At 48.2% G+C, this 19,463-nt stretch overlaps 1 protein-coding gene across 1 annotated transcript; it reads left to right on the forward strand.

Moving 5' to 3' along the window:
* The first annotated feature begins 1,646 nt into the window (after window positions 1–1,646).
* ALAS1 (5'-aminolevulinate synthase 1) lies at window positions 1,647–14,932 on the forward strand. The gene is made up of 11 exons (XM_039243658.1): window positions 1,647–1,792; window positions 2,766–2,985; window positions 5,754–5,981; window positions 6,766–6,915; window positions 7,338–7,560; window positions 8,707–8,891; window positions 9,415–9,594; window positions 9,932–10,096; window positions 12,420–12,688; window positions 13,367–13,529; window positions 14,618–14,932. Exons 2-11 carry the CDS (start codon window positions 2,787–2,789, stop codon window positions 14,776–14,778), a joined length of 1,923 nt encoding a protein of 640 aa, XP_039099589.1. The 5' UTR covers window positions 1,647–1,792; window positions 2,766–2,786; the 3' UTR covers window positions 14,779–14,932.
* The last annotated feature ends 4,531 nt before the right edge of the window (window positions 14,933–19,463 follow it).

Below are 19,463 nucleotides of genomic sequence, written 5' to 3' on the forward strand. Positions count from 1 at the left end.
ACAATGAGGAAAATGAGCCTCAGAGAGGCTGTGGCCTGCCCAAGGCCAAGTGAGATTCAGAGCCAGGGTTGGAACCCATATTTAGTTCCAATGTCCAGTTCTTTCTGCTTCTGTTTTACCTCTGATCATTCAAACAGCCCTGTGAGGCAGGCAGAACAGGGATTATGATCCCATTGCCCAGATAAGGAAAGTGAGGCCCAGAGATGGACAAAATACTCAACACCATCTTTACCATTCCCACTTCTAGGTGCACTTGGGTCTGAGTCCAGTGCTGACCTTTCCTCATGCCTCCTTTCAGCAGGATGGGGCAGAGCTGGGCCCAGGACTCCCAGGCCAGAGCCCTCTTCCTGGGCCCCTGAACTTGTCCCAGCACCACTCTGGACCTAGCTGCCTCCTCTGCATGTGGAGACTCATCTTGCCTGCCTCTCAGCTGGCTGGAGACTCAGAGGGAATTAACAAGTACCTGGACACATCTTGGTCACCATCACCAAGGGACTTTGTCCCTCTTATTAATGCCCCACTGAGGAAGGAGCAACCTGCATGGTCCCTGCAAGAGTGGAGGGCAGCTGTGCCTGGCACAGGCCCAGGCCAACCCAGCTCAAGTAAAGCTGGGAAGGGTGCAAGGAGTCCAGGTTGGTGTTCTTTCTTTTTTTTTTTTTTTTTATTATTTCTAGGAGAGAGAGAGAGACAGCGTGAGCAGGGGAAGGTCAGAGAGAGAGGGAGATGCAGACTCAAATTGGCTCCAGGCTCTGAGCTGGCAGTCAGCACAGAGCCCGACGCGGGGCTCGAACCCACGAACCGCGAGATCATGACCTAAGCGAAAGTCGGACGCTTAACCGACTAAGCCACCCAGGCACCCCCAGGTTGGTGTTCTTGAGAGGCGTTTGCCTCACCCTACCCTGCAGGTGTGGATTGGGGGAGACCCAAAGGAGCCATGGACCAACTCTGAACTTTGGGATTGAGTTCTGAGCCACCCAGTTGGTGCCCACGGTGGCCACCAAGGGGCTTTAGACTGCCCGCGATGGAAAAAAAAAAAAAGTAATAATATGTGTCAAACCCTAACTACGTGAGCCGTTGTGCCTCCACACTACCCCCAGTGCTCAGAGCTGTGTAGTACATGGGTTCCATCTAGCCCTGCCCCTCTGGCCCTTTCTCTGCCTCAGATTAAGTCCCTTCATCTCGGACTCCAAGGGGCCCCCTCCAGCCGCATCCTCTCCCCACATTACCCCCAGAACCAATCAATCTTTGGGCAAATACACCCCCACCTCTTCTGGGAAGCCCTTCGTCACAGACAGGGTGAATCCTGCTTTAGACCAGGGTCCGGAACCCCTTCCTTACCCTCCTTCTTCTATATCCAAGGCACCAGCTGCTACAACCCTATAACGTCCCAGTTGTCCTCAGGGACATTTCCCCACCCACTCTGCCCTTTTACAGAGTTCTGAAGCATAGGGCAATTGGTAGAGAGCGAGAAGACGGTATAGGATCCACCATCGTGCCCCTCCTCCTCTTGGCTGGCGATCCAGGAAAGCCCAGATCCCAGCCGACTTGCAGAGTTCGCGTAGGTGCCCCGCCCTTCCTACCCTAAGAGCTCGACGCGGTACGCCTGCGCGGAAGACGTCCACGCCCAAGGCGCATGCGCGGCGCTCACTCCGGGTGTATATTAGGGTGACGGCGCTCGCGGCCTGAGGGTTCCCGGGGACAAGGGCAACGGTTTGGTTCGGTTTGTTCTGGGTACCTGCCGACTTCGCCGCCGCCGCCGCCGCCGCCGCCGCCTCTACAGTCTCCCGCGCAGGTGAGAGCTCGCGCTCTGGGTGCGGCGCCAGCCAAGGAAGCCCCCGCGTGTCCTGCCAGCCCGTGCCCCACTCGTCGGGGCGGTGGGACCCCATCCCCCACGGCACCCGTCACCCGCCTCCTCGGGGTCAACGTTCATCTCCCACATCCTTAGCCCATTGGACTGCCTCAGTTTCCCCTATTCAGCTCCCTCCTTACATTTCCTGTTTAACCGGCCGCTTCTTTAGAATTCCTTTCTCCTACCCTTTCCGTTATTCTCGAGCCCTGGACCCAAGGATAACCTTTGACCTCTCCCTGCCCAGGACTACTATAACTCCAGACCCAACGCCCTCGATTTTATAGTTCCTGCCTCTCCCCAGTTAGCCCCAGCCGCGCTTCCCCTTGTACTACTGCCCTTCTTTATGTCCCCTCCTTTCTCAGTTCAGTCCTGTTAGAACTGTGGGGGATGACCTCAGGAAAATCCTTGCCTCAGGAACCCAGAGCCCAGCTGGGTGCCTTCCTCAGGCCTGGGGATGTGAGGACCAGGAGAAGTTCAGGATCCCTGCGAATCCTCTGCCTGATGGATGACAGTGTCTTCCCTAGCCTCACTTCTCCACCTGGGTGTGTGCCAATGTGTTTTATCTGCACTGTGCATCTCCCTCAAGGAGGCTCTGACCTCCCAAACCTGTTCCTGACTTGTCCCTTGTTGTCTCAGGCCCTTGGTGGTTAATCATCAGCATTTACTTCATTTGGTAAAGTTGCTTTGCTGGTGCTTTTGTGTAGAGCTGGGGAAGGAAAGTAGAAGTTGGTGATCTGGGTAGAGTATGGTCACCACTAATTAGTTGAGTTCCACATGAGTGCTGTCCTTAGACATTATTGAGTGAGACTTGTTATTTACCCTTGCTATAAACGGTGGGCAACACCTGAACCCAGTGACCTTGCAATAGTAGTTGCCTGATTATTAAGTGTTGATGCCACTCATTGTCTTTCTATAGGATCAGTGCACCCTCTCGGACATGGAGACTGTTGTTCGTCGCTGCCCATTCTTGTCCCGAGTGCCTCAGGCCTTTCTGCAGAAGGCAGGCAAATCTCTGTTGTTCTATGCCCAAAACTGTCCTAAGATGATGGAATTTGGGGCCAAGCCAGCCGCTCGAGCCCTGTCCACTTCAGCAGTACACTGCCAGCAGGTCAAAGAAACCCCTCCGGCTAATGAGAGTAAGTATCATTGGCAATAAAGTTGGAAGTGGCAGTGTTAGCATTCATCACAAGACTAGAAGCACTTCTAGTCCACAGCGGTGATGAGGGGCACAGTAACCAAGGGGGTTCCTCTGTGCCAGGCTTGGTTCTTTGCATGGACTGTCTCATAGCTGTCATCCTAACCCTGCAAGTACACACTTTTAGTTTTCCAATCTGGAAAGGTGAGATGGTGGCCAGTGAATACGTTATAGGTTTCTGGGTTGTATTCAACGTCTGTTGGAATTTTGGTGTTCGTCAGTACCTCAGTCACATAAATATAAAGTTGGAATGTTCTCTTTCAACCTTTCCTTCCTTAAATATTTGGCCCTTTGGCTTTTTTGTTTTTAATAGACTTTATTTTTTAGAGCAGTTTTAGGTTTGCAGCAAAATTGAGTGGAAGCTTTTGGCCTTTGAAGTTGTGACTTTTTTCTTTTTTTAAAAAAAATTTTTTTAAATTGGGGTGAAATGCACCTACCATAAAACTTATTTATCAATTGTACAGTTCAGTGGTGTTAAGTACATTCATATTTAAAAAAATTTTTTTAAGTTTATTTATTTCTTTTGAGAGAGACAGAGACAGCATGAGCAGGGGAAGGACAGAGAGAGAATCCCAAGCAGGCTCTGCACTGTCACTGCAGAGCCTGACTCGGGGTTCGAATTCCTGAAACTGTGAGATCATGTCCCGAGCCAAAACCGAGAGCTGGACACTTAACCAACTGAGCCACCGAGGCACCCCAAGTACATTCATATTATTGTGCATCTGTCACCACCACCCAATTTCCAGAATTTTTCAGCATCCCATACTGAAACTCTGTGCTCATTCAAGACTAACTCCCCTCTCTAAACCCCTGGCAAACACCATTCTACTTTCTGTTTCTGAATTTGACTGCTCTAGGAACCTCACATAAATGGAATCATATAGGATTCGTTAAAATAGTGATTTTGTAAATACATGTATCTTTATGTATGAATCTTTAACTTTTTTAAATGTTTATTTATTTTTGAGAGAGAGACACACACAAAGCAGGCTCCAGGCTCTAAACTGTCAGGACAGAGCCCGACACAGGGCTTGAATTCACAAACTATGAGATCATGACCTGAGCTGACGTCAGATACTTAACTGATTGAGCCACCCAGACGCCCCTAAATTTTGTTTTTAATAGAGAGTTCAGAGTTGGATTTAGTTTCACTCTGGCTCTACCAGGAGAGGTTGTGGCTTTTCAGGTTTCACATAATCCTAGAGAATAATTTACCTTGTAAGTTCTGTTAGGTGTGTTCTCTGGATGTGTTTTTTATAAGAAAGGAGTGGCATTTTTTCTGTAAGCAAAAAGGATATAATCCTGTGTAGGATTTCTTTTCCTCTTTACTCTTTTAGGAGTTACTTATGTTTTTTTGCTGAACAGTTAAAATCCTCTTTTACTGTTCTGTCCCTGGTATAGAGGAAGTTGAGTAAACCGTGGCTTATTCCCTTAACAGACATTGCAGCCGTTGCAAATGATATTCACAAGCTATTTACTAGCTCTGGCAGATCTTTATAATGAAAAGGGCAAAATAAGCAAGCGCATGCAGAATAAGTAAAACTTTTTTTTAACTTGCACTAATGTAAAAAAACATAATTTACCAAGATGCCTACATTGGTTATGTTTTGGATGATAGAATGCTTTTTTCCTCTAGATTTCCCACAGTGTTTATTACTTTATAATGAGCAACATGAACTTCAATTTATTTTGTAGAGAATTTTAATGAAAACTGCACTGAGACATCTTGCCAAGTTATAGAAGTTAGCCTCTGACTCACAGTATTCCAGGATGATACAGAATAAAACTACTAAAAGAAAGGTGAATGAATTTGCTTCAGGGAAAAGGAGAGTCATTGTGACTAGAAGCACGATTAGCCGCCAGCTGTGTTAAGTCAGTGAACTAGTTTGATGTATTTAGATGAGCAATTAGATGTGGTGTATGTGATATCTGTGTGTTTTTTTTCTTGGCATACTAATAATCTGAACTCTATTAGACAAAAATATAAAGGCTTCACTTTTAGCCTAATTTTGTTAAGATGAAAATCAGTAGTTTATATGTTAAGCAACAGCAAGCCTTTTTGTCAAGAATTTGTTTTGAAAATATAAGCACAGAGGGGTACCTGGTGGGTCAGTCAGTTGAGTGTCCGACTTTGGCTCAGGTCATGATCTTGGGTTTGTGAGTTTAGGCCCTGTGTCAGGCTCTGTGCTGACAGCATGGAACTGGAGACTAATTCAGATTTTGTCTCCTCTCTCTGCCCCTCCCCTGCTTGTTCTCTCTCTCTCAAAAATAAATGAACATTAAAAAATTTTTAAAAATATATACAGAGAAAAAATTGTATAAACATTTTTCCTTACCTTTAAGAGTGTGTCCTCTCCTGAAATATGTTGTGTGTCTTTAGGGTAGATTTACTGAAATCCAACTCAAGAACTCTACTGTCTGAAACTAGAAAATACTACTTTTGGTGGATTTATAAAGGAGAAGAAGTACTGTGGGTTTGAAAGGTTGCTAGATCATGCCAATTAACTCCTCACAGAACATTGATTCCAGTGAGGCAGATGAGAAAACGGTTCAATTAGCAGAATGTAATAATAGTAAACTTGTGCCTAAAGTGTAGGGTACAGTAAATATAAAGCTTGTCTTTGAGGCAGTAAGAGAAAGAAACAAGGGGTTTTCTTGCATATTGTGCAGACAGATCTGATGCTTCAGTTTTTCCGTTTCAACCCCCAGAGGACAAAACTGCCAAAGCCGAGGGTCAGCAGGTTCCTGATGGATCCCAGAAGACTCCAGATGGCACCCAGCTTCCGTCTGGACATCCCTCCCTTGCCACAAGCCAGGGCACTGCAAGCAAATGCCCTTTCCTGGCAGCCCAGATGAGCCAGAAGGGCAGCAGCGTCTTCCGCAAAGCCAGTCTAGAGCTTCAGGAGGATGTGCAGGAAATGCATGCCGTGAGGAAAGGTAAACAGATGACTGGAACCATTAGGAAGAGTGCAGAGGTCCTTTTGGTTCTTTTGATCCTCCAGATTTATGTATGAGCTATTATTAGGGTAGTGTTTGTATAGAAACTTCCTCTTTTAGGGCCAAGGAAGAAGGTCATCAAGATAGGAGTCCAAGAACCATATGACAAAATGTGGGACTTTCTTTCTGGTGTGTGTGTAGGATGTGACCACCTTTTATAGTAATTGCTTCATTTCTGAAAATACCCTGATGGCGTAAGCTGTTACCAAACTGCCCTTTCTTTCCTTCTATCTGGTGGGATAAAAGGTAAAAAACAGTGTTACTGCAATAATTGACGGTCTTAGGACTCCCAAGCTGTGTGTCTTACTGATGGTGATTAAGAGGCAACCCTAATGCCAGTTGTGGCTATATCCACAGAGCACCCAATGTCCCCAGAAAACCTCACCAGCAGAAATGATGCATATGGCTGGAATTGTTTTCCATGAAGAAAATTGAGATTACAGTTCGGTGGAGTGGGAAGGTGGGGAATGCATGCCAACCGGCTAGAAAGCTTTGGACTTTAATTTTTATTAAAGCTGTCTGGCAGCTCTGAAAACAAAACAACACCAGGCATTGGCCATTAAAATAAAAGGGAGGGAGAAAACACTCAGTTACTACTAACTTTGATTATGATCAGCTTTTTGTGGCAAACTAGGCAGTAATTCATTTTTGACAGTATTTCTAGAAAGTATTATGAACTCACAATAGAATGTTGGTCCCCTTTACTTGTTACTTTTGTTAACAGAGGTTGCCCAAACCTCAGTGAACCCCAGTGTGATTAGTGTGAAGACCGATGGTGGGGAGCCAAGTGGGTTGCTGAAGAACTTCCAGGATATCATGCGAAAGCAGAGACCAGAAAGAGTGTCGCATCTTCTTCAAGATAACTTGCCAAAATGTAAGTCTCATTGTTACTTGCCTGATGCAGGAGAGGGTTTTTAACTTAAACATACGTTAGATTAAATACAAGATTGCATGGTGAGTTGTGGATTTAAAAGACTTGTGTTTTGCTTGATGCAAGTAGGTGTTCTTGGCCATAATAAATACAAATCTTATTGGTAACCTGCCTTCTCTCCCTTAATACCTACCTTTCTATGCCCTAGCACTGTACTAAACAGTTGACCTATACAGTCTCATTTGAGACCTTCACGATCCCAAGATGAGGATGTCATGTAACTTGCCCACATGAGTACTTCATTAATTTGTCCAGAATCTCCCTGTTATTTGACGACCAAGCTGGGGTTGGAACCCAGGTCTTTTGCCGAAGCCCAGATGTGCTTCCTAACCATCAGACGGTCTCATCTTTTGTTTGGTTTTTAGCTGTTTCCACTTTTCAATATGATCGTTTCTTTGAGAAGAAAATTGATGAGAAAAAAAATGACCATACCTATCGAGTTTTTAAAACTGTGAACCGGAGGGCGCACATCTTTCCCATGGCGGATGACTATTCGGACTCTCTTATCACCAAAAAGCAGGTCTCGGTCTGGTGTAGCAATGACTACCTAGGAATGAGTCGCCACCCACGAGTGTGTGGAGCAGTCATGTAAGTAGCCCTCAGCTTTCGGATACCACTGACATTATTTGGCAAGACATTGATGATTTAGAGGGATTGGATCTTTTATGGGGGGAATATTTAACAGCTAAAAGTGTACCATAGAAAATACTATTCTTAGCCTTTGATAATATCTACAGATTACTTTTTTTTAATTAAAAAAAAATTTTAATGTTTACTTATTTATTTTTGAGAGACAGAGTTTGAGTGAAGGGAGAGGGCAGAGAGACAGAATCCAAGCAGGCTCCACACCATCAGTGCAGAGCCCGATGTGGGGCTTGAACCCACGAACCATGAGATCATGACCTGAGCTGGAATAAGAGTCAGATGCTTAATTTATTGACCCACCCAGGTGCCCCTCTACAGATTACTTTTAAAAGAACTCAAATGCACAAGTAGTTGGTGGAGCCCCTTTGTGTGTGAGGGTTTAAGTTTATTGGCTCATTAACTACTCCTCTCTGTTCACCTCCTACCACTCCTTAAGATGCCTTTAACACCAGGCAGCCTTGCACAGAGGCATCCCTGTTGAAGCCTCGGATGGAGAACTATAAATCTAGCAGCACTGGAGGAAAAGCTATTTCAAAAAGACATTTAAAACAATGGTAGATCCTGCCATTCATGTTCTTTAGGAGGTTCGCCTGGCTAGGGGCACTTGAGAGAGTTGGCTTGCCAAAGTCTCCAAGGAGGCTTGCTAAAGAGAGTCCAGTCTGAGATGTGGTGATAGGTAACTCCTAACATTATATGACTGGTTTTTGGAGGGTTTGGGTTCAGGTAACCTCCATCCAAGATGTCCCTGTAGAGACTGATGTTGTGTTTGGAGAGAAGGGTATTTGTCAGAGTAAAGAAACTTTAGTAAATTAACTCAGCTAATACTAAGTATTTAGCGACTGATAAACAAACACTTGTTTTTGATCCCTAGAGGTATCATTAGGGTATCATCACCCTAGTGTTGACATCAAATGCCACCTAGTCTAAAGATGAAGTCAGTTGAAACTTCTGGCCCCCAGTTTCACCATGAGAGAATCGCTAGATCAATGTAAGGTTGAGTGTTTTAGCTCCTGGAGAGAGGACTGATTCACATATTGTTCAGAACCATGAGATTTATTTTCTGCCCCCCCCCCCTTTTCTTAATAAAAGGGACACTTTGAAACAGCATGGTGCTGGAGCAGGTGGTACTAGAAATATTTCAGGAACTAGTAAATTCCATGTGGACCTGGAGCAGGAGCTGGCTGATTTACACGGGAAAGATGCAGCACTCTTGTTTTCCTCCTGTTTTGTGGCCAACGACTCAACCCTGTTCACTCTGGCTAGGATGATGCCGGGTAAGGAAGCCTGTGAGGGGTGCCTTAGAGGTTTTCGAGTTGCTTAGTAATAGCAGGGATATTGATAACAAAGAGAGCTTAGCAAAAACAGTTAAGAGCAATAATAGTATCTGGAAGCATTTTTCCGTGAATTGAGTATGAAGTCCAGCAGCAAATGATACTAAAGATTTGAAGGGCTTGTTCTTAAGCTGATTGCTCCAAGTGTGCTTTGTACGCTTGGAAAATCCTTTGGAGAATTCTCTTAATCTTTTGTAATTATCTTTTGATAAAATTTGGAATGAGGCGGCCAGATTTAAGAGCAGATTGGTTGTCTGCCCAGTGGTTATTCTATTGTACACTGATGTGCCTTCTCAAAAGAGAAGCACTAGTTCATGGTTTTCCCAGGGAGAAACTGGCAAGCAGTGTCTTTCTTACTGGGAAGAGTAGCACTTTCAGGGCAGTCTGTTGTCCCTGACTATCTAGGAAATAATTTGTCTTTGGCGCAGATGGCTTGATAAATAGCGGGTTTTTTGTATCCTGTTAGGCTGTGAGATTTACTCCGACTCTGGGAACCATGCCTCCATGATCCAAGGGATTCGGAACAGCCGAGTGCCAAAGTACATCTTCCGACACAATGACGTGAGCCACCTCAGAGAACTGCTGCAAAGATCTGACCCCTCGGTCCCCAAGATAGTCGCATTTGAAACTGTCCACTCAATGGATGGTAAGTCTAAACAGAGGCCAATCTGAAACCTTAAATGAAAAACACAGACTGGGCCTGGACTCTTTAAAGAGTGTGATGTTTATTTTGTTTTTGCCCTTTCTTTTCACTCTGCTAGGATTTTGTATTTGGTGGACATTGTATAGGTTTGGGTGAATATAGGTTTTTCAATTCTGGCTTTTACTAGGTTCTAAGAACCTTAGATAAACTAGAAACTGGGGGAAATTCATTGTCTTTCCCAATATTAAAAAATGATACCTTTAAAACATAAGCTATTTTGTTTGGGCTGACTCTTACCAAACAGAAATTTGTTAAGTGGCAGTCTGTGTTCTTTCCTCAGGGGCAGTGTGCCCACTGGAAGAGCTGTGTGATGTGGCACATGAGTTTGGGGCAATCACCTTTGTGGATGAGGTCCACGCGGTGGGACTGTATGGGGCTCGAGGTGGAGGGATTGGTGATCGGGATGGAGTTATGCCCAAAATGGACATCATTTCTGGAACACTTGGTATGTATACTCTGCACATTCTGTAATCTGCACCAAAATTGTATTTTCTTGGGCCGCCTGAGTGACTCAGTCTGTTAAGCGTCTGACTCTTTACTTCAGCTCAGGTCATGATCTTATGGTTTGTGAGTTTGAGCCCTGCATCAGGCTCCACACTTAACAGTACACAGCCTGCCTGCTAGGGATTCTCTCTCTCCTCTCTATGCTCCTCTTTCTCTCTCAAAAGAAATAAACTTAAAAAAAAATTTTTTTAAATAAAATTATATCTTCCTATCTAGGCCCAAGGAGTAACTGGGATCAGGTGAGAAGATGGTGTGATAGCATTTAAAGCCTGGGCCACTTTCTGGATGAGTTTGTGTATTCTCAGTGGTACCACAGCTTAGCAGAATCCCTTGAATCATAGAGGCATGATTCCCAGAATTAAATCTCACAGCCTAACATGACAAATACCATTTGTTGCCATCCGAGCTCATTCCAAACATAGTTGTGGTTCTAGCTACATGCCATGCATGGCAACAGCCTTTCCTCTCTGCTTCAAAATGTCCCATCGTATTAAAGAACCCTAGTGGTGTTCTAGAGCATTTGTTGGGACCCACAGGTTCAGGTGTTGTGAAGCACGGAGACCATTGCAGTTCACTCTGGCTACTTTGTACCTGCTCCTCCTAGGTGAGCAGCGTTATCTCATAGGGCTAGCTGCTGTGGCGGTGCTGCCTGCTGCTGGGTGTAAATCCCGTCTGCATAGCTCCCTGGCTGTGTGACCTGGGGCTGGTAGTTAATCTCTCCGCACCTCAGTTTCCTCACCAATATAGGTTTCCCCACTACCTGAAAGTAGAGTGGTCTCTTTGAAGCCTTTTGTAAGACAAAATGGCATAAACAAAAGACACAGGTGCTCACAGACCCAGGTCAAAGCTGTGGTGGCCTGATGCTGGGGTGCCAAGTATGCTTCCCGGGGAAGGGGCTGGGCGGGGCTGCTTTCGTTGCTTGGGGTGCGCACTGCCAAACATTGAAGGCTATTTCACTTTCCACTTTTTTTCATAAAAGTGAAAGCCCTCTTCAGATTTCTTCCGGTGAGTGAAAACCAAGTACTAGTGTAGGTCTTTCATAAAAGCAGAGTGGCATAACAACTTTTGAAAAGTAGGGACACCTGTATAACGAAGGAACAGGTCCTACTCCCAGTTTTTGTGGAGAAGATAAATAAATCATGTGCAAGCAATTACCATAGACCTTCTCTTTGCCTATGAGGAGTCTGAGGAGATGAAAATGTGAACTATAAAAATCTGAAGATTTCAAAAGTTAGTAAGGCAATTGGAGACCTGTGTAGCACTCTACTAAAATGCCAGTTTACAGCCTGCATAGAGGAAGGGTGGGCCTAAAAGAATGTCCCACTCTCAAGGGGCTGAGAACCTTGGGCAAAGCAGGAGAGGTCCGGGGGTCGCAGGGCAGAGCCCCTGCCCAGAGAAGGGCACTTGTTCATCTGTCGTAATTCCAACAACCATTTTCTTTAAAAAGCTCTTGTAATGCAGGCTCTGTGAAGGGATAGTCGTTGTGAGCCGGAACAGGCTCGAGAGGGAAATTTTCCACTGTAAGAGCTTATAGCAGCCCAGCCCCACGTGGGGTTCAAGCAGGAATTTTAATTCCAGAACACAATGTTAACATCTAGAAGGACTCTTCTGGAACCCTTAATCCTGAAACTTGAGCTGCAGATTATACAAAGGGATTTAAGGAGAATCAAAAAATGAGGTGGGTCCTAAATCAACCGTAACAGGTTCTGAGTTTTCCTACTTCTCTGGGCAATGCTGCTTGTCAAGAGTTCAGTGTTTTCTTAGGTAAGAGATCATTCTGGTCACACCAAAACCGTTCATGTCTTAGCTGGGTTACATTCTGGTCTTCAGGGAAATGCTCACAGTGATAGGACGTTGCCAGCAGCACGATTGTGATCCTGTCCCCGAGAACATGCACCACACACAGTGCACAGCGTGGGAGGTGGCACCTTGCCCACTGGCAGAGCAGCCAGTCTGGGTGGGAAAGGCAGGTGGGAAGAGATGCGGCAGTGTGCTCTTCAGGCGCACAGGACGGGTCCCTCAGTGCTAGGTCTGCTCTGGGGACCTGTGCTTTGATCCTAGTCAGATACTAGCGTCGCCATGTGAATTCAGGGAGGACCCCTTCATAATCTCAACTTTCTCCCTTTGAGAAATGGGGGGGGCATCCCTTTACGTTAGTCTTAGGGCACATTTAGAGGATAAAGAAAAATGCTCTGAGGCTCTGCAGCATCTTGCTGGTACATTTAGGGGCAGTTGCTGTAGTAAATGAGGCTGTCTCCTCCTAGGCAAAGCCTTTGGCTGTGTTGGAGGGTACATCGCCAGCACAAGTTCTCTGATCGACACCGTACGGTCCTATGCGGCTGGCTTCATCTTCACCACCTCCCTGCCACCCATGCTGCTGGCTGGAGCCCTGGAGTCTGTGCGGATCCTGAAGAGCGCCGAGGGGCGGGCGCTTCGTCGCCAGCACCAACGCAACGTCAAGCTCATGAGGCAGATGCTTATGGACGCGGGCCTGCCGGTTGTCCACTGCCCCAGTCACATCATCCCTGTCCGGGTAATGACCTGTCCGTGACTGGACTTGCTGGGGGCTGTGCCTCTGCACATGATGTGTGAGATGTTCAGTTTCACACCTTCTTGAAGTTGAGCTGGGCAGGGGGGCTGCTGGGGCAGGGGACTGTAGTTAGTGGCCCTCTGCTTGCTTCTGCCTTTGGTTGACTTTACAGTGAGCATGAGGCCTTTGAACCTAGCAGGCTAGGGTAGAGGTTCCTTCTCCAGAACACTGGCCTTAAAAGGGTAAACACAGAGCTTCTGTCTGAAAAGTTCCAGGATCCCAAACTTGGCTAGCCTTGAACTATAAGTTTCTATTCAGTTAATTTTGAAATAGGTCTTGCCCTTTCCACTATAAATGGTAGCTCTGTTGGTGTCATAGTTGAATTAGTAGAATTAATACAGCTAGTACAATCAAAGCTGCTTTATTCCCATGGTACACACATCCCTGGATCTGAGAATTTGCTGGCATTGACTGAAGATGAAGCCTGGGAGGGCAAGCAGTGTGAAATTTGCTTCGTAAGTGGTTTCAGTCCCCCGGTCCATACTAAACACAGCTGGGCCCTTTAAGTTGCAGGCTTGCATGGCTGCTCGGGCCTGAGCCTCCTGAGTGCTATGTGCATCAGAATCGCTGCTAAGAGGAGGTCCGTGTTGTTGTGGCCTTACCTTCTGCTGTCAAACTTAGGTTGCAGATGCCGCGAAAAACACCGAAGTGTGTGATGAACTAATGAGCAGACATAACATTTACGTCCAAGCAATCAATTACCCCACGGTGCCCCGGGGCGAGGAGCTCCTGCGGATCGCCCCCACTCCTCACCACACACCGCAGATGATGAACTACTTCCTTGGTGAGTACCTGGGGAGCGCCGGGGCCCCGCTGGAGAGTTGCATAAAGCAGTCCTTGCGGTGTGTATAATTGAAGCCCTTCAAAGGCATTCAGAACTGTTTCTCCAGGTAATTAAGAATGCTCTCAGATGTTATAAAACCATAAAAGACATTTGTTTGATTCACTTTAGGGGATGTAGACATGCTTTTGGAAGTTCTGAGGGAGACTGCTCATCCACTCAGTGTTGCCAGTGCCCCCTTGTCAGGATGACTCAAAGACACATGGTGATGGGGAGTAGAGAGCGGCCTCTGAAGGCTCTGCCTGTCCTGGCCCTCTGGAGTTCCGCCTGGGGCTTCTCTTCCCCTGAGGACCCGTCCCTGAAGCCCCCCCACCCCCGCCTAACACCTTCTGATAAGCATAACTGTTCAGTGTTTTATCCTGCTTGTGGTTCTGTACAGCCCAACCCAACTCCCCCCGCCCAGCCTGAAGGCAGATCCAGAGGCTGCTTTCAGCCTCAGGTTGCCTCTGCCTCCTGAGCCGCCGCAGGTTGTCCTGCTGCCTTAAAACCACAGTATTGAGATACAACTCACATACCACAATTTCACCCTTTTAAAGTACACAGTTCTGGGGGTCTTAGGTCCATCATGATGGTGTGCAACCGTCACCACTCTCCGATTCCAGGACATTTTCATTACCCCAGAGAGAAAGCCCATACCCGTGAGCAGCCATGCTGTCCTCCTTCCCCAGCCGAGCTGCTGACCCCCTTCCCGCCTCTGTGGATTTGCCCATGCTTTACATTTCACGTAACTGGCATTGAACCCTACTTGGGTTCTTTATGCCTGGGTCCTTTAGGGCACAGTGTTTTCAGGGTTCACTGGTGTTGTAGCCCAAATTCTCACTTCCTTTTTATACCGAATAATCTTCTTTTGTATGGATGTACCACACTGTGTTTATCCATCAGTTGATGGACATTTAGGTTGTTTCTGCTTTTTGATTGTTACAAAAATAATGCTACTGCCAACATTTGTGTTTGACTTTTTGCGTGGGCCGATGTTTGCATTTCTGTTGCATACATATTCCTTTCAATTTTTAAAAACTTTTTCCTCACAGAGAATCTGCTGGCCACGTGGAAGCGAGTGGGTCTGGAACTCAAGCCACATTCCTCAGCCGAGTGCAACTTCTGCAGGAGGCCACTGCATTTTGAAGTGATGAGTGAAAGAGAGAAATCCTACTTCTCTGGCATGAGCAAGTTGGTATCTGCCCAGGCCTGAGTGTGTCATGACCTCAGTTACTCACTGAACCCCAGGCCATGTCGTAGCCACATAGTCTTCAGAGTTGTCTTTATATGTGAATTAAATTATATTAAATTTTAATCTATAGTAAAAGCACAGTCCTGAAAATAAATTCTTGTTTAAGTGACAGGTCCTATTGGCCACTGAATCAGAAAAATCATTTTTCTTCATCCCTTTCAACGTGGTCTGTATTGCTGAGATGTGTGAAATGATGGGTGTGTCCTGGCCCTCTGGTAGTGGCAGCGGACCCTCCTGCCCAGCGTGAACCCAGCTTGTCTTCACTGCCCGCCGCCGCCACAGCCCTGCAGCTGAGGAGCTCTGAGCAGGCTGGACCCCATGGCGGCCGTCTCACTCCAGTTCCTCCCCTCTCATCGTGGTCCTGCCACAGCGGTGTCCTTCGCTGCTTTCCCTTCTCAGCTACTGCCCTCGCCTCGCGCTTCCCTGTGAAAGTAGGGCAGTCAGAAGGGAACCGCTTGTCTGTCCCCGCTGAGTCCTCCAGCCCGTCTGCCCCCTGTACCTGTGATCGTGTCCCTTCCAGAGACTGTGCACATGACTGTCCTCCTCCCTCTGACTCCTTCTCCCTTTTTTCTGATTCCTGTGGTTTCTAGCACCTTCCTACAACCACCTCTAACCTCCTCGGTCATGAGGTCATGAATTTGTCCCTGTTGGCTTTGTCGCCCATCTACAAATAAGCCAGCTCTCCCTCAGTCTACACCTGCTTCGGGCTGTTGCCAGTCCTCTCTGTTCTCCCTCTCTCCTGCTTAGCTGCCCTGCTTGGTCCTCCCTCCTGTGCCTGTGGAGGCTACTCTTTTGGCCACATCTTGCCTTTATCTTGCCAAATCCAGTGTTTTCCCTTTCATTGGCTCTTCCTGTGGTCTTTGAGGTGGCTGTCCTTGGCTTTTTCACAGCTTCCCGCTCTGACCTGTGCCACCAGCCTCTCCCGAACACTGAACACCCTCACGAACTGGTCCCTTTTTGAATGTTGAGCACCCACCAGCTTCGTCTCTAATTGCATTTAGCACTTCACTTGCTCCACGTGATCTCTCCCAGCCCTGGGCTTTCTGGTCCAGCTGATCGCTGCTGACTGCTATCGGACAAACACCTCGAACCCACAGGTCCAGGGGACACCTGGGGCTGCCCACTACTTTGGTCCCTCATGGAGAAGTCAGCTATCTTTCCTCACATGAGACTGTTGGCAAAGTCCTTTATATTCTAAGATACGTGTCAGGCCAGCCCACTTCCCGTCACCTCTGCTGCTGCCATCCCAGGCATGCCATCATCCTGGCATCTGCCCCAACCCTGACCCTACGCGGCAGCCTGACAGAGCTTTTAAAACTGTAAAGCAGATTATGTCCTCCCCTGCAGACAACTTGCCTGGGCCTTCCAGTGGCAGTCGGATTAAATCCCAGCTTGCTCACACAGGCTGACCGTATTCTCTGCAGCCGGGATCCCATCCCACCTCCATTCTCCATTCTTCACTCTGCTTCGTGCGCTGGCACGCTCTCCTAGGTCTCAGACCTCCCAGGTGGTCTCTAGCTTCTGGGGCTTGCTGTTAGCTTTTGTTTCTTGCCTACATTTTTCGACCTGAGTCATGGCGTGCCTGCCTTTCTTTACATAAGACCAGAGTCCTGTGGAGACCTTTCCTGAGCCCTGGAATAAGGCAGCCCAGCCCCTCTAGTGTTCTCACTGTCACTTGACCTCTGCTGCCCTTCAGAGTCCTGGCCACCACTCGCAATGACTTTTCCCCTGTTGCTCATATGTCCCCTCACTTATATATCCCCAGTGCCCAGCACAGTACCTGACACATAGCAGGCACTGAGCAAGTGTGTGCCGAATGAAAGAGAGCTTTCTTCACTCTAGCTGCTGTAATAAAACACCCCAGACACCAGGAGACATCCATTTCTCACAGTTGTGGAGGCTGGGAAGGTCAAGATCAAGCTGCTAACAGTTTCAGTTCCTGGTGGGAGCTCTCTTCTTGGCTTGCAGACCTCTCTCTTGCCATAAATTCACATGACCTTTCCTCAGAATGTGCAGAGAGAGTTCTTCCTCTTTCTCTAAGGTCTCTAATCCCACCATGAGGGCCTCACTTTATAACCTAATCTTTCAAAGGCCTGCACCTCCAAATGTCACCACACTGGGGTTAGGGCTCTAATACATGAATTCAGGGAGTACACAATCAGCCCACAACAGGGACCAAGGGTAACAACCAAGTCTGCTTCACTGGAAAGCACAGGGGAGCTGAAGGAACCCCAAGCAGTCAGAGGACAAAGACAATGCCCAGCCTCACTCCCCTCTCTTAGCTCTAGAAGGGCAGCTGTGGCTCTCGCCTCCCTGGACACAGTTGTGCTGGCACACCTGCCTGGGGTGCACTCCTCTCTGAACTGGCCTGGGAGAAAGGGGCTGAGTTCTGGTCCCATCAAAGCCACACATCTAGGCATCTGCTGGGCATGCTGGGAGTCACGGCACCTCGAAACCACCACATGGTTCCTCTCTGCTCGGGAAACACGCCTCACTCGCTTTCCCAGCCCTGTTCCCACATGAGCGGCTGGGCTTTCCCACTATCCCCCCGCCTCACCCCGTGTTCCCACGCCAGGAACTCCCTCCACCTTTTTTCCTCCCAGTGTGACTTGCTCCTCTAGCGTGGGTAATGATTCTCTCTGAACACTTAGCAAGACCTCCTTTCCTTCTCGTAATGCCCAGAGCCAGCTGGGTCAATGAGGTGGTCACCCACCTTCTCTCCTCACTGCTACTCGGGGTTATGCGAACAAAGGATGGTGGTACGATCCGCAGGAAGTGGATGGGATTTGTGAACTGCTGAAAAATGAGAAGCTGGGCTTCTAACAAGGATTTGAGTGTAGAAATGTCTGATGTCATAGAAGTTTTCCAAGACTATGGAGACACCCAGAGCATTAAAGGATCCTCGAGGGAAAAGAGTGAGTTGTAGTTTCCAATCTTAGTGGGGAGAATTTCCTTACATAGAAGTTTCCTCCTATCAGATTTCCCTAAGTCTGGTGCCCAGACTTCTGTTTGTCTAGTACTCACTGCCCCACCACAGCAAAAAGCACAGGAGGCAACACCACGGTCCTAACTCCCAGCTTCCTGTGCCTCTGATTCAATCACATCTCTCTTCAAAACCCATTCAGTGCTCTGGGTGGAGGGTCAGTCTCTGGGTGCAGAGATCAAAAAGTGAAGCCACATCAGCATAAGCCCCTTACCTAATAATGACTGGGGGCTGCTAGGTTTCTCAGACCTTCACACACGTGAGCACCAAGCCTTCTAACAGCCTGCAGAGTAACCCTGGCCACCCCTATGTACAGATGAGCAAACTGAAGCTCCAAAGGGGAGGTCGCCCACCCCCCCAGACAATCCAAATGGCAGAGCCGGCAGTTAGCCCAGGTAAGCTGACCCGAGTGCCACTCTTCCCCAGCCCTGCAGTGGCAGGCCGCAGCTGGTACTTACACTCCGTGCCAGGCAGCGCGGAGGAGAGGGCCTGGAGCCAGCCACGGGCACCCTTCCTGATCACAGCGCACTGGGAGCCCTTCTCAGCAGCTCCACCTGAGCCCAGGACTTGGGCTAAGGGAGCTCTGCCCCTTCTGATCCTGGAGACAACAGCAGAACTTTTGTCTGCAGATTGAACTGAGGGTCATGGACTCTCAGACTCCCTTAAGCCAATAGTCATTCTACCATAGCCCCCATGCTTCATCTCCAAGATGCTCTTCTTCTGAATCCGAGGCCCCAGAAGAACCAGGACTGTGAGCATGAGTGGGTGGGTGGGTACACGAGGGTTCTGGGAACTGCCTGGGGGCAGACTCAGCTGTCCTGAGATACAGTCAAATTGTGCCTCCCACTCCCGCATGCAGAATGACTGGGCCCTCTTCCTGCTCCTGTTCCTGCTCCTGCTCCTAGGTGTGGCGCAACAGCCTAAGAGCCTTCGGCAGGGCCCTCCCCTAGACTCCAGCCTGAGGGAAAGTTCTTGTTTTCTTTTCTTCCCAGGCACAGGCCAAGGAAGTAACAGGGCCATGCCACTCCTCCAGCCTGCTCCTCCAGAAGCTGAGAGGCCCTCTCAAGAGACAGGACAGAGCCCATGTGGGACAGGTTTTTTTTAAAGTATATTTATTTATTTTGGGGGCGGGGGGTGGAGGGGAGAGAATCCCAAGGAGGCTCCGTGCTGTCAGCAGGAAGCCCCATTCAGGGCTCAATCCCCACAAACTGTGAGATCATAACCTGAGCCGAAATCAAGAGTCAGATGCTTAACTGTTTAGCCGGCTGAGCCACCAGGCACCCCTATGTGGGACTTCTGATTGGTGGATCAGACCTTTCTGTCTTTCTGGAAAGCAGATAACAGGGGCCACCAGCCTACCACAGGAGCCCCTGTGCCCAAGTCAGAAAAAGGAAGGCAGTCCATATTTCTTTCCCAACTATGCCCTGGAGTGAGGGTGGGGGGCTGGGGGGAGGGGCAAAAGCAGCCTCCCCACCTCGACCCCAGGACTGCCCACAATCAGGCTGCAAGATCAGCCAAGTCTGCGGCCAGCTCCAGGCTTCTGCCCTAGAGTCCTGGAGCAGCTGAGCTGGCCTCCAGCTGTCCTGAGCCAGCCAAGCCGGTTCCACTCTCCTGCCACCCCAGGCCCCAGCTCCAACTGTCTGGCTGCACGTGTCCCTTCTGC

This window comes from Hyaena hyaena, unplaced genomic scaffold, assembly GCF_003009895.1.
Source record: "Hyaena hyaena isolate Hyena2069 unplaced genomic scaffold, ASM300989v1 scaffold_231, whole genome shotgun sequence".
Taxonomy (NCBI): Eukaryota; Metazoa; Chordata; class Mammalia; order Carnivora; family Hyaenidae; genus Hyaena; species Hyaena hyaena.

Bases quoted from the DNA above. Each gene is read 5' to 3' on its own strand.
- ALAS1 (XM_039243658.1), top strand. From the start codon at position 2,787: ATGGAGACTGTTGTTCGTCGCTGCCCATTCTTGTCCCGAGTGCCTCAG. The intron at 8,892-9,414 runs GTAAGGAAGCCT...GTATCCTGTTAG, and splicing joins TCTGGCTAGGATGATGCCGG to GCTGTGAGATTTACTCCGAC. The intron at 13,530-14,617 runs GTGAGTACCTGG...TTTTCCTCACAG, and splicing joins GATGATGAACTACTTCCTTG to AGAATCTGCTGGCCACGTGG.